Source organism: Carcharodon carcharias, chromosome 16 (genome assembly GCF_017639515.1).
Source record: "Carcharodon carcharias isolate sCarCar2 chromosome 16, sCarCar2.pri, whole genome shotgun sequence".
Classification (NCBI taxonomy): domain Eukaryota; kingdom Metazoa; phylum Chordata; class Chondrichthyes; order Lamniformes; family Lamnidae; genus Carcharodon; species Carcharodon carcharias.
In genome coordinates this window covers 54618963-54633708 of record NC_054482.1, presented here as the reverse complement: position 1 = coordinate 54633708, position 14746 = coordinate 54618963, and the positions used below count along the sequence as shown (strand labels likewise).

The 14746-nt window shown below is 42.5% G+C and overlaps 1 protein-coding gene across 1 annotated transcript in view; it reads right to left on the bottom strand.

The window, feature by feature from the left end:
- Nucleotides 1–14746, bottom strand: part of cachd1 (cache domain containing 1) — a 196661-nt gene that overhangs the window by 15816 nt on the left and 166099 nt on the right. The window contains exons 19-24 of the mRNA XM_041208876.1: nucleotides 14347–14446; nucleotides 12244–12360; nucleotides 8869–9029; nucleotides 5784–5870; nucleotides 4982–5098; nucleotides 4075–4226 (exon numbers count right to left, since the gene is read on the bottom strand). Coding sequence (XP_041064810.1) covers nucleotides 4075–4226; nucleotides 4982–5098; nucleotides 5784–5870; nucleotides 8869–9029; nucleotides 12244–12360; nucleotides 14347–14446 — 734 coding nt within the window. The remainder of the gene's footprint in view (nucleotides 1–4074; nucleotides 4227–4981; nucleotides 5099–5783; nucleotides 5871–8868; nucleotides 9030–12243; nucleotides 12361–14346; nucleotides 14447–14746) is intronic.

Genomic DNA, 14746 nt, shown 5'->3' with positions numbered 1-14746 from the left:
GTGTTTAGTGGCATCATTAATTGCGTTGCCAAACCGCTTCCGCTTTAGTGAGTTCTTGGTGCAGACATGTTTCAGAAGGTTAGTGTTTATGGTGCGGTCATCTATTGAAGCAATATATCAACAAACAGATCAAATTGATAAATGAAAGAAATTTGCACATGTCAGACTAAGCACAGTGTAGGGCAAGACAAAAAGCTTAGACATGTCTCGTCTATCAGCAATACTGAAATAGACCAACAGATATGATTAGGAGGAAGGTCAGTGGGATACACATTCAAGTGCACAAGGATCACAAGATTCCAAAGAGGTGATTTTCTGCAGAATGATCAACTGCATATTGGTTATAAAAACAAAAAACTGCGGATACTGGAAATCCAAAACAAAAATAGAATTACCTGGAAAAACTCAGCAGGTCTGGCAGCATCGGCGGAGAAGAGTTGACATTTCGAGTCCTCATAAGTCGCCTCAATTTCTCTGCTCCTCTCACCCATTCCACTCTGTCTCTCTCTGAACTTACTGCACTCCATTCTCTCAGGTCCAACCCCAACATTGTCATCAAACTCGCTGACAAGGGTGGTGCTGTTGTTGTCTGGCGCACTGATCTCTACCTCGCGGAGGCTGAGCGTCAACTCGCAGACACTTCCTCCTACCTCTCCCTGGACCATGACCCCACCACTCAACATCAAGGCATTGTTTCCTGCACCGTCACTGACCTCATCTCCACTGGAGATCTTCCTCCCACAGCTTCCAACCTGATAGTCGCCCAACCTCAGGCGGCCCGCTTCTACCTCCTACCCAAAATCCACAAACAGAACTGTCCCAGTAGACCGATCATGTCAGCCTGTTCCTGCCCCACAGAACTCATTTCTCTCTCCCCTTGTCCAGTCCCTTCCCACCTACATCCATGATTCCTCTGACACCTTACGTCACATCAACAATTTCCAGTTCCCTGGCCACAACCGCTTCCTCTTCACCATGGACGTCCAATCCCTCTACACCTCCATCCCCCACCAGGATGGTCTGAGGGCTTCTTCCTTGAACAGAGGCCCGAACAATCCCCATCCACCACTACTCTCCTCCGTCTGGCTGAAATTGTTCTCACACTGAACAATTTCTCCTTTAACTCCTCTCACTACCTCCAAATAAAAGGTGTGGCTATGGGTACACACACGGGCCCCAGCTATGCCTGTCTCTTTATGGGGTATGTGGAACATTCCTTGTTCCAGTCCTACTCCGGCCCCCTCCCACAATTCTTTCTCCAGTACATCGATGATTACTTCGGTGCTGCTTCATGCTCTCGTCGGGACTTGGAAAAATTTTTATTAATTTTGCTTCAATCTCCACCTCTCCATCATTTTCACATGGTCCATTTCTGACACTTCCCTTCCCTTCCTTGACCTCCCTGTCTCAATTTCTGGTGATAGACTGTCCACCAATATCCATTACAAGCCTACCGACTCCCACAGTTACCTCGACTACAGCTCTTCACACCCCACTTCCTGTAAGGACTTCATCCCATTCTCTCAGTTCCTTCGCCTCCGTTGCATCTGTTCTGATGATGTTACCTTCAAAAACAATTCCTCTGACATGTCCTCCTTCTTCCTTAACCGAGGTTTTCCACCCACGGTCGTTGACAGGGCCCTCAACCGTGTCCGGCCCATCTCCCGCGTGTCCGCCCTCATGCCTTCTCCCTCCCAGAAACATGATAGGGTCCCCCTTGTCCTCACTTATCACCCCACCAGCATTCAAAGGATCATCCTCCGCCATTTCCACCAACTCCAGCATGATGCCACCACCAAACACATCTTCCCTTCACCCCCCCCCGGCGGCATTCCGTAGGGATAGTTCCCTCCGGGGCACCCTGGTCCACTCCTCCATCACCCCATACTCCTCAACCCCCTCCTATGGCACCTCCCCATGCCCACGCAAAAGATGCAACACCTGCCTCTTCACTTCCTCTCTCCTCACCATCCAAGGGCACAAACACTCCTTTCAAGTGAAGCAGCATTTCACTTGCATTTCCCCCAACTTAGTCTACTGCGTTCGTTGCTCCCAATGTGGTCTCCTCTACATTGGAGACACCAAACGTAAACTGGGCGACCGTTTTGCAGTTCACCTGCGGTCTGTCCGCAAGAAAGACCCAAACCTCCTGTCGCTTGCCATTTTAACACTCCATCCCTGCTCTCTTGCCCACATGTCTGTCCTTGGCTTGCTGCATTGTTCCAGTGAAGCCCAACGCAAACTGGAGGAACAACACCTCATCTTCCGACTAGGCAATTTACAGCCTTCGGGACTGAATATTGAATTCAACAACTTTAGATCTTGAACTCCATCCCACATCCCCACCCCCTTTCCGTTTCTTCCCCCTTCCTTTTGTTTTTTCCAATAATTTATATAGATTTTTCTTTTCCCACCTATTTCCATTATTTTTAAATCTTGTATGCCCTGCTAGTCCTTCCACCCCACCCCTACTAGAGCTGTACCTTGAGTGTCCTGCCATCCATTCTTAATTAGCACATTCGTTTAGATATCACCACCTTCAACACTTCTTTGTTCCTTTGTCTGTGACATCTTTTGATTATCTGCTCCTATCATTGCTTGCTTGTCCCTACAACCACCCCCCCCAACTTCTCTCCCCACTTCCCCCCCACCCCCCCACCTTAAACCAGCTTATATTTCACCCCTCTTCTAATATTCAATCAGTTCTGCTGAAGGGTCATGAGGACTCGAAACGTCAACTCTTTTCTTCTCCGCCGATGCTGCCAGACTTGCATATTGGTTAATTTACTTTAAATCACAAGGCATCTTTTGACAGATGGGTTGGATTTGACTTTTTTTTGTGTCCTGCCTGAAAGATATGAAGGACTCTACTTTTGCAGCATCCTGCTGAACTCTGAAATTCCATTAAAGGTTGGGTGTGACTTTTAGGAGGGAGCAGGGCAGTTTCCTGTCCTGTGGTGCAGACAAGTGTCCCTGACCCAGTGGGTTAGCTTACCCAGGAAGTGCTGTCGGTCCTGTACAGTGTTGTTTGATGGAACTGGAATTCTGTTCAAAGGTTTAAATGGCTCTGCTTTCAATGAACTTGAGAGCGCCTTTCGGCAGCCTTGCCACCTCAAGACCTGAAATTTCCATTGTGCACTCCACTTGAATATGAAGTGATGGGCTTCATCTCTCCATGTAAGGAGTCTGAACAGGAAAAAAAACTAGCTACAATCATCTGTCTTCAGGGTTACAGGATAGAACTTAGAATGCTGAGAGATTAGCATTTGCACTAAACTATGTCCATGGGTAGGCACTGGGAATAAAAAAAGTCTTCAGCACAGATTAGTGAGTTGTAAATATGTCAACTGGGGATGTAATACACCTCAGACTGAAACAGCTTATTGGCCAACTGCCAGGTGATTACAACTCAGTCTAGAAAACATGACAGTTAAAAAACTGGGTTAAAAAACAAGATGTAAGAAAATAAAGTAGTAAGAAATAACACCAAGTAAGTTAGAGAAAAAAAAACAGCAATGGATATTACAACCATTTTAATGTTAAGAAGCAATGAAAAGTTTGTAGGCCTGTTTCAGAAATTTAACATTTTAATTATCCAGTTTATTTGAATGCAAGAATGTGGGCAAGCCAATATTTGAAACATGTGTGTGTGTAAAAACCAAAAAGGGGCCCCTGCTGCAACATGATTCAACTGAATAAACTTTCTGTGACACTTGAAATTCAATCTACAGGAATGGGGTTTAGGGAATAGGTCCCTTGGTGGGAACGTGGCAATGGAATAACTTCTTTCCTTGTAAATAAAAAGTCAGATGCTTTTAAATGGACAGTTTAGTTCTTGACAAACAACAAGCATCAAAAAACACTCCTTGAATCTATAATTTATTGTCCGACCATTTAAAATGTTACCATCCAGTGTTGCTTGCTTTCTTGAATATATTCTTATGGGACTAATTGGATAACTCTCCTACAGATTTAACTGGATCTTTCAAGGTTAGTAAATAATTCATAATAAATAGGCTATTATGTTCTGTTACACCACTTCACCATCCTTACTGCTCATTGTACCATTCTTACCCAAGGCAGGCATGTCATCTATATATGGGCTCTTGGCTCCCACAATTCCTCCAAAGCATTCTTTCTGGGAAGCACAGTATGGTTCATCCAGATGCGTTTTTCCATCACTATCCACCATACACCATTCGCAATCTAAAACGCCAAAACAATCACTGAAACACAAAGAATCAATCATTAGCTATTGGCAACCAAATACAGAAAACTTTATTTCCTGTTATACTCACTTATCGTTCCAAGCTATTGATTGTGTTGAATGATGGGTCTGAAGACACCAATTCCCCCAATACCTCACCTAAGTGGCCAATTCTCAAAAGTGAACTTGGACGGTTGAATGCTTCCAAACGGTTTGTTGGTGGGAATATCATAGTTGAGCTACTTGTGTCCTCACCTACTGTCATTGCACTTTCCAGGAAGGATCACTGGGTAGCAATCAAAAGGAAGCCATGCTGATTTTTCCCCTTTCACAACCTAGAAGTTAACTCAACTGCTTTCCTGTCTTAGGTTGGTTAACACTCTGTAGATGTGCAACAGCTTAGTTAATTTACAGCACTGTCACCAGCAGTCGACCTTACTTTCATAGGAACGATGCGGGTTAATATACCATCAGTTGCTGCCGATGCTAATTTTGCCCTTTCATAAGGTTCAGTAACTTATCCAAACCATTTCCCACAGAATGCTAACTCTATTTAAAACAAGAAAACATGCAACTTACTAAAAGACAGAAATTAATAGAAATAATCTTGATTCCTTACAATTCTATTTTCTTTGAAAAGGATTTCTGGATTTTAGTTTATCTAATGATTAAGGATAAAACACCAAATCCATTCTCTTGTAACTTCTGCTGCAAAGAGAAAAAATTATTGTTTTGCACATCTCTAGGCCCCAGGTTTACACATTGTAACCTTACCCGCTTGATGTCCTTTGACTGCATCTGGTGTTAATGCACTGTGGGAGACTTTCCTGTAGACTGGGGTCAAAAGCAGCAAGAGTCAATGGCTCCTGATGGACTTCACAACTAGGATTTCTATTTTATTAAAAAAGAAATCAATTACTCACATTGTAAGCATTTGCTAACATATCATTTACTTTTTAAAATTATTAAGTATGTCTCATTCTCCCAATCTCTCCTGAAGGTGCTGATTTCTTGCTCTTGATTTCTTACATTGGCTGTTCATGCATTCTTCACAAATGAGCTGAGACTATTAGTTTTGGCAAGCTGCTCCACCATGGTGGACACAATACAGAACCTGATTTTGTCCTTACCAGACTGATATGTGCATTGATGGTGTTCAGGAGAGGAAGTCCTCTATGAATTTGTTTTCTCCTAACACAGGGGTACTGAAGCCATAGTAGCACCCCCTGTGCTGCTTCTGAGTTCAGCTAACTCAGAACAGACCAATATTACATTGGGAATCATTCTGCATTGTATATTTCTATACCACACATGTTTACCCACAAAACTGCTCTGACATTTACTACCTTAAGAAGCCTGTTCTCCTCCAGACAGGCTTAGCACCTGGAACAGCATGTCCCAAAAACTCAGCCACCAAAATAGCTACTGGGAACAATTAGGGATTCACCAAATGTTAATATTTGAGACTTTTTTTTAAACAGTTATAAGTCAGTGAACAAATGTTACTGTCACCCAGAACAATGTCACTATTTTACCATGACAATTACACTTCAAAAAAATTTGGAATGAGTCTTGCCTGCTTTCTGCATTGGTCAAGTTGCCAGTACATTCGTTCACCTCCAGGGGGCATTCACAGGGGCACTCACACTCATTCTGTTCCATTCTGAACAAAAACAAGAAGCTGGTTATTAACTGCAGAGAAAAGTTCACTACAAGAGAACAAAGTTCTCAGGCGTTCAGCAATTTATTTTTTGAGCGAGCACACTTATTGAAAATTCAACCGACAACGTTCCTTCCCTTCAGTCCCACCTTCAAAAAGCCCTCTCCACATCCTGATCAAACTCCCTCAAAGTAACATGTAGTATTTAATATCAGTTACTGGTTCAGAGAAGATAACTCACTTGTTAGATAGTATTGCTATGGTGGTACACTAATGTTTTGTGGCACACTTGTCTTCTTAAAGAGGCATGAAACATTGCAACATCCATTATTCCTCCTACGAGTTTATGAAGTCCAATTAATGTACTATACAACAGTCCTCAAGCAGATAGGATTTTTGCATAACAATCATGAAAATTCAATAGATCCAAAGTTCTGGTGGCAGGAGTTTTGGTGTGGGGGCCCATAGTTTGAGGTGGAGCCTGGATCCAAAAGATCTCCATGTCATTTAGCATGCCGGAAAATTATGATTGCGAAGGTTGGATGCACCTCCTGTCCACCCCTCAATGCCCAGCAGTAATTTTGAGTTGTGGCTGGAGGTATTCCCAGGAATTTAATCATTCACATAACCACCAAGCCCAGCAGATACCTGCAAGAAAATGGAGGTTCTACTGGGGGCTAAGTGGCCTAAAAATTTGCTATCCATTCACTTTTTTTGTTAAGAACTTCAACCTCCACACCATGAGGGGTTTGGTTTCTCCAGTGGGTGCTTCTGCACAGCCAGGCTGTCTGCCCCAAATTAAAGCAAATAACTCCTTCCCTGCGACTTGGGACACAGTCAACCGCATGACAAAGTGGTAAGCAGAAATCCTGCCCCTTCATGTCTGCTCCTTTCAAAAGGTCTACAAAATGTGGGGGCCAAGCAGTGAAGGGCAATGCATCAATGTTGCAAATTACAATCCTATATACTAAAACACAATGTATACCACTTTGCTCGATCTCAAAGTCAGGCACTGAGATTTTGTAACTCTTCCACCTGTTAAATGCTGCAATGGGATCAAAAAATTGCTTATTTCTCACCAGTTCTCAATGTAGACCATTTAAATGAAGTTTTTCAAAATCATTGGTGCACATAAATCACTTCAACCACTTCTGCAGAGTAATTCTGACATTAGCTGCAGTGGGCAATAATGTCCCTTGCAAAAGATGTGAAATCGCGATTAGTCAAATTCGGATGACGCAAAATTCCAGTTATGTCAAAATTGTTAACCATTCTCACCAGCAGAATAGCAAATTTTATAGAATGATGACCGTAATAAAATGAAATTCCGAACTGACAGCTCCAGATTAGCTGAGCTTGTCATTTAACTGTGCTGACCACTCATAGTGGAGTTAGGCCACACAAGAGGGCGAAATCATGGACTGCTGGGCAAGCCATCATTTGACATCGAGATCTCCCTGTGAAAGGACGTGCAAAGCCTGCGAGTACGACTAGACCGTTGAGAAATTTAAGCGTTGTAGATTGGAGATAATTCACCTATTTCCCCAGCCGAGGCCTTAAAGGAGATACACTCTGGGATTTCGCACTGCAGCATGAAAACACCGAAAACACGTCCGACTGCATTGACAATATGGGCTACTGTAACATGCAAGTCTGAAGACAGCACACCAAGCAGAAAAAGATCACGGAATTTTTCCAGAGTTAACTTCCCGACATTTTTCAATGCAAAGCTCCAGCCTTTTCCAAGGCCAGGTCATTGTAAGGTGTGAACAAATTAAATGAAGGCTTTTTCACACATTTACTGCTTTACTGTTTTATCATTTGGTATTTGAATCGGTTTTTTGTACATTGACTGCATTTGAAGGCATATCAGGTTATGTTGAGGTGCATTCATGTGTGAACGGAGCCTCTTCAGCTAATACGAAGTTCCGCTTAACACAAATTTGAGAGTAGGTCCCCTGGGATTTGACTCATGGGAATTTACTGTAGCAGGGCATATTCCAAAAAAACAATCCAAATTTCCATCATGTTGATAGATCCATTGAAGTATCTGTAGTTTATACAACCTACACGATGGAATTGGAATTTTCAACACTGACATCACTTACAAGTGAATTGACATATTTATGTTTATTCAGTGAAGGTCATGTGGAACCAAGGCAATATTTTACCATGCAATCAAAACAGGTAGAAATATTTCTTTAAAAATTGTCTTAAAAATACAGATCATTTAGACTTAAGTGAATGTTTCTACAAGTTTTGCAGAAACAGAAAATCTCAAATGTTTATAGATTTTATTGTCATGTTGTGTTTGCGAGATATTTTGATTGGTCTTTCTCAGGACGCATGCTCGCCCTAGGCCTTACATTACGTCTGAACATGGAGGGACAGTTGACCTTCTCCCCACATTTATGCTGGTTGATAGCAAGCTCATGACAGTGACACAGGAAGGATCATTTATCAAAGAATAGAGAGATGACATGGTTTGCAATAAATTCTCTACAAAAATCTGGGTGACGCTCAATTTGACAGAAAACAATTTTCACACTCCCACACAATCATGGACACCATGTTCCAACTCACTGTGCCACCCACTATGTATGTCACAGACTCACCACCTTACCAAGACTGTCTACAGCTTGAAATCACATTAAGTGATTCTGCCTATATGATCAGGTAGCATATAGAACAGAAGGGATAAGTTTTATTGAAAAAGCCCATCTAAATGTTTAACTCAGCTTTCTCTTTCAAATGCTGACTGACCAGCAATGCATTTTCAGAATTTTAAATATCTATTTCATAGATTTCTTCCAAGTTGGCATTTTTTGCCAATAAAAATGTCATGGCTAAAAACAATGGCAACCATCAGATATGATTGTGCCACGGAATTTGATAAGCACTAATAATAATTTATTAACTGATTAGTTTTGTGTAATATTGCATCTTCTGTCTACAAAAGCAATGTAAAATTCCATCAAGTAGATATCATTCATGCACTCACCTGTGACAGTTCAGGCAAAGCCTGTCCACCATACTGCAGGCGCAGAAAGCAAGCGCATCACATGTTTCATTGACAATTCCAAGAAATGCATTGGTGCCAGGAATCCTGGTTAATCGGTACTTTGAACAATGGCTACCATGGACAAGATTGGTCAGATCACCCTATCAAAAGTAATATATGTAAATAACACGAAGAAATTACCAGCATAAGATGTTCAATTAAACTTTTCCGATAACAACTGGCTCAATGGATAAATGCAGCACTCGGCATCTTTCTGTGTGATGCAGACCAGCTCATTCTCAAATCTGCTAAATTGGAAGAGTAGCAATTGAGGTGTTAAATTTGGCCTCATCACCCTAGGCTAGAGAAAAAAATGAGCAAGGATTTCCGTCCCTGCTGGTGTAGTTCAAACTAAATGGTTAGTGGCAGGTTTGAGGCAATTTTTCCAGCTTAGTCCATTTGCGTACCTTCAGGTACAGCTTTGGACAGTTACCTGAAAGAGGCCAGTGTTTAGAGCAAAGAATTACATGCATGTGAAATTTAAGGGATAGGAGATAATTAAAGGGTCAGAATGGTTGGGATGTCAAAAACTCTGAAAGCTTTTGCATCTCCACTCATTTGCTAAGCCTGAAAGGGGAAGGGATTAAGAAAAGCTAAAAAGGGAAAGAAAACTCTGTTCAGGCACAAGTCTAAAGGCCAGTAACAAAGCAAACCAACATTCAAACCCTGTTTGATGACTGCTTAAGCAAATATAGTGCTGTATGAGGTGGTTAGCGATCTATGCAATGTGCCACCCCAAAGGTCAGCATGGAAGTTTTGTGAGAGATGATTTGTGCCCAGTGCCCAGGGGTTGAAGCCGAGTTTCAGGGTACAGCTGACAAGTTCATTGGATGTTCCAGTCCTCTGCTGGATAGTAGCTGTAAGTGTTCTTGCAGCAGCCGGCAGTTTTTCATCAGACTTGCTGACAACCTTTATACCTGAAGAACTGTTGCCTATGGTCACTGCCAAGCATTTGTTCCAGTGCCTTCAGAAAAGATTGGTGACAGCTTAAAGGGATAGATTGATCACGCTGAAAAGCCTTTCTTCATGCAGTGTCACTGCAAGTATGACAGGCTGTGGCTGGGATGTTTCTGAGGAAGCACCCAGAAGTACAGTTGGTCAGACATTCACACAAGTTAGTGATGTCTTCAGATCGCAGTTGCAGTTTTTTTTCTGAAGAGGAGCCTATGCAAGCAGGTATCGCTTGCCAAAACCAGGTATATTAATTTCTCTCTGCATTTGCAGCTATGAGTAGCAGCTGCTGGGCATCTCCTATGCAGCGTGCCCTTTCTGGTATCCTTCGCTTCTTCCAAACCCTTCAGATAAGGAGATTTTCATTTCTGGCACGAATGGTGGGTGGCCTGCTTCTGTGCTGTTCACTCTATGTAGATGTAACATCTACCATCAAGGAGCCAGTATTAATGTGGTGATTCCCTATCACAGTATCTTGATTTTGGGTGGGAGAAAAACTGAGGTACTCAACAGCTTCAGTCCCTCCATTTCCCATCTCATGTTATGATGTGGAATTCTTGCCATGAACTAAATGAAGAAATGTAACTTTATTTACAAAATATAATGGATAGACTGGAGAGGCTAGGTTTGCTCTCCTTCAAGCAGAAACGAGTAAGGTAAGATTTGACAGAGATGCTTAATATCATTAAGGATTGAAATAGGAGTAAATAAAGAGGACTTTCTCCATTGGCTGAAAGGTTGATAGCAAGAGGACACAGATTAAGATGATTGGCAGAAAAACCAGAGAGAGCATAAGGGAAAGCCTTGTTATGTACCGAGTGGTTAAGACTTAAAATGCACTGCCCGATAGGGTGGTGCATACAGATTCAATAGTAGCTACCAAAGAACGACTGGATGAATAAAGAGAAAAAAAATTGCAGGGAAGGAGGGCGAGAACAGGGGAGTGGGACTAACTGGATTGCTTTTTGAAAGAGCCCTTGAAGACTCAATGGTCCTAATGACCTCCTTCTGTGCTGTACTAATCTATAATACTATGATTTTATTCCATGATCTTCCCAATGATGTAGGGGGCATTTTTCCTCAAGCAACTAGCACAACGCTCATAAAAATAAATTAGGCTTCAGTGTCAACAAAGATGAATTTCCGATCTAACTGGGGATGTCTGCTGATGACTGCATACATTTCAGTACTGTTTACGACGCTTCAGAAACTGAAGCAGTCAGTGTCCACACACAACAAAACCTGGACAACATTCAGGCTTGGGCTGCTAAGTGGTAAGTGATATTTGCACCATACAAGTGCCAGGCAATGACCATCTCCAATAAGAGAGAAAATCTAACCAAGTTCCCTTGCCATTAAGTGGCATTACCATCGCTGAAACCCCTACTACCAACATCCTTGGGGTTACCAGAAGCTGAATTGGACTAGCCCTATAAATACTGTGGCTACAAGAGCAGGTCAGAGGCTGGGAATTCTGTGGCAAGTAACTCACCTCCTAACTCCCCAAAAGCCTGCCCATCATCTATATGGCACAAGTCAGGAGTGCGATGGAATACTCTCCACTTGCCTGGATGAGTGCAGCTCCAATAACACTCAAGAAGCTCAACACCATCCAGGACAAAACAGCACACTGGACTGGCATCCCATCCATCACCTTCAACATCCACTCCCTCCTCACTGATGCAGTCGCAGCAGTGTGTACCATCTACATGATGCACCACAGTAACTCACCCAGGCTCCTTCACAGCACCTTCCAAACCCAACGACCCCTACCACCTAGGACAAGGGCAGCAGATCCATGGGAACACGATCATCTGCAAGTTTCCCTCCAAGCCACACGCCATCCTAACTTGGAACTATATCACTGTTCCTTCACTATCACTGGTTCAAAATCCAGGAACTCCCTCCATATCAGCACTGTGGATGTTTCTACACCAGATAGACTGCAGCAGTTCAGCACCCCAACCTCAAGAGTAATTAGGGATGGGCAACATCTAAAATGAGTCAATTTCCCTTGCCTGCTTGACTGGCCACCCAGAACAGTGGCTTGGGTATGTGGTCAGAACAATTACTTAAGGGGCAGTTCTGTTAAGTTTTATGGGGGAAAATAAACAGTGAAAGTGAAGGGGAAAGAGGAGAATCTAAAATATGCCTTTAATTAAAAGGGAAAACTCTGACTGTATTATCTTCACGAACAGAAAAAGTCATCAAAATAATCTCAATCTGAAAGATTTAAACTTCAGCTTTCTTCTTAAAGAAGCAGAGCTCTAAATTCATATTCATGGATAGCATTCTAATAACTAAAACAATCTACAGAAAATGTTAAATTTGGTTCTACATATAGCTGTCTAAAAGCAGACTTACTACAATGCTGGTGTTGAACTTGTAGAATCGCTGCACTGTCCTGTCACTGAAACTGTTGCAGAGATTTTTCCTCACAAAATTGGGATGGTTTAGAATGTCATTCGCTACCAGAGGTTCCTGACAGGGCAAAAAGGAAAAACAATTAGTTTGGACTTAGATTAGATCTTCATGTTTCTGACATCAGGGAAACCATAGCCCTTACTCAATAGCTCTGTCATTCCCAACAATTTTTTGCCTCTTCTTGCAAAGGCACAGAAATACACCACAATGGTAAGGACCCAAACCAAACTACCAATTTATACACACAAATATTCTCCGGCTTCAATTGTACCTTTGGTGGGAACGCCCAATCGGCGGGCCCAGGAGCAGTTGGGAAACGGACCGCCATCCGTGATCAGCCCCTGACCGCGATTTCATGATAGCTGGCCAATTAACAGCCAGCCAGCATGAAACGCACGCTGAAATGCTTAGTGCTGCCGGGGCGGAGGCGGGAAGAGGGCGGGTGATGATGTTTCCGCGGGTGTGAGCGAGCATTGCGTGAAAGCTCCCTGGAGGCAGACAGCTGCTTCAGGGAGCTGGAAACCTGAAAAAACTGAAATAAGGTTGTGAAAGCTGAAAAAATGTGTCCATGCATCATAATCAATCAACTGAAAACATAGCTGATAAAAATGCTGTCCATAGAAAGTTATTTTTATCTTATTTCATCAAGGAAACTTGATACTGCCCTTGGACGAGGTTTGATGAAAAATGCAAAGGCCGCCTGGCCGATTCGCCCGTCCGCCAACTGTAACGTTGGACAGGCAATGAAAAATCGGAATCCATTGCACCATTAATTGGCTTAATTGCCTTCTTAATTGTTGGCGGTGCGCTTCCGACTTTTGTGCGCACTCACCAAGCGAAATATCATGCGAGTGCGTGATGATGTCGGGATACTCGCTTGACGTCTTCTCATGCGATTTTGCACCCGATCTGGTTGGGCGCGCCCGCCCACCCACAAGACATAAAATTCTGCCCTCTGTTTGATATGGAGTTCTCAACCGTGGGGGCACATTCCACTTTGCTAAAGTAACTAGCTCCATTTATCCACAGGGATACTCCTGGAGCTGAACTGGTTAAAACCACACAGTTCATCAGCACATAGCACTAGTATGGTTTTCATCATTTGTCTAACTAGGGACACTGTAACAGGTGGAACAGTGTTGTCCAAAATAAATTACTGACCAGACCACTAATGTGGCTATGGAGCCACCATTTTAGCCACGTGCAGTGATTAGCCACGTGCAGTGATTTTCGTGCAATACTCCTGACATACAACACAGATGTGCTTCATGTGTATATTTATTTAACATCTACGACCATACAGCGGTTAAGGAAGAAAATCACGCGCAACAATCAACACACTCACACACTCTGCTTTTAGTCTTACCATTTTATGAACAAATGCACAAAAGGTTAAAGTGCGCAAACATATGGCATGCAAATAAGTGCTGAGATCACATGCTTAAGATTCTGTCTATGACTCAATTTTAAAAAAATTTAATCAAAAATGCAATTAGTCATTGTTGGATTTCAAATTAACCGCATCTGGCTACTGGCTAATGTAGTGGATAACACTCAATTAGAGAATTGGGTTGAAGTGTTATTTGAGGCCACTGGAAAAAATCCAAGCCCCATTGAAAGGCGTACCTCTCTAGGACCATCAATTAGCCAGTCCGGACCAATCATCAACGATGCCCTCAAAATACGGCCATCTGATTCTGGTATTGGGTTATCTAGTCTGCCACAGAGAATCAAATTTGTTCCAATATTCTATCTGCTAGTACATTATCTTGGAGACAACACAATACCAAAGAAAACCCATTTACCTCACCCCCTCAAGCAATCTATACAGTTGATGAATAATGCTTGCCTTTTGTTTATCAAAAATACAAAAACACACTTGGCGTCACCTCAGAATTACTGGAACAAGAATGAGCCTCTCCAAGTCAGCCATCCATTAAGTTGATGAAGTTTTGACTAGTTCCATTGGTGATTGACAGTGATGTTCTACTGTGTTTAAAAATAACTACTCAAAGTTAACCGCACAAGATATTCTTTCAGTACCTTGTGGGTGATATGTTGTTGCTCCACAGGAGCATGGCCTTTGGGGTCGATCAGAGTTGGGTGTGCCAACAGATAACCTTTATCTTCCATAATAAAGCACCTATTGAAAAAAAGCCAAATTAATGTAAGCAGAGTCCAGGAGAGCTTCCATCACTCTAGAACAATTGAATGGCTAGCATTTACATGTAAAAAGAAGCTGGTGGCGTATTACAAGTTCTGAGCAAATAAAAAAAAGAAACCCAGACAATCTTCATTTAAGTAAGTTACATTAAAATGAAACAAGAATAAAACATGTGAGATATATGCTAGTCTGAACGGGTGATATACAGCCTCCACCACAGAACTGGAAAAATACCAATATGTGCCTCTTGCCTGGGTGCCCACATGGCACAACATAACC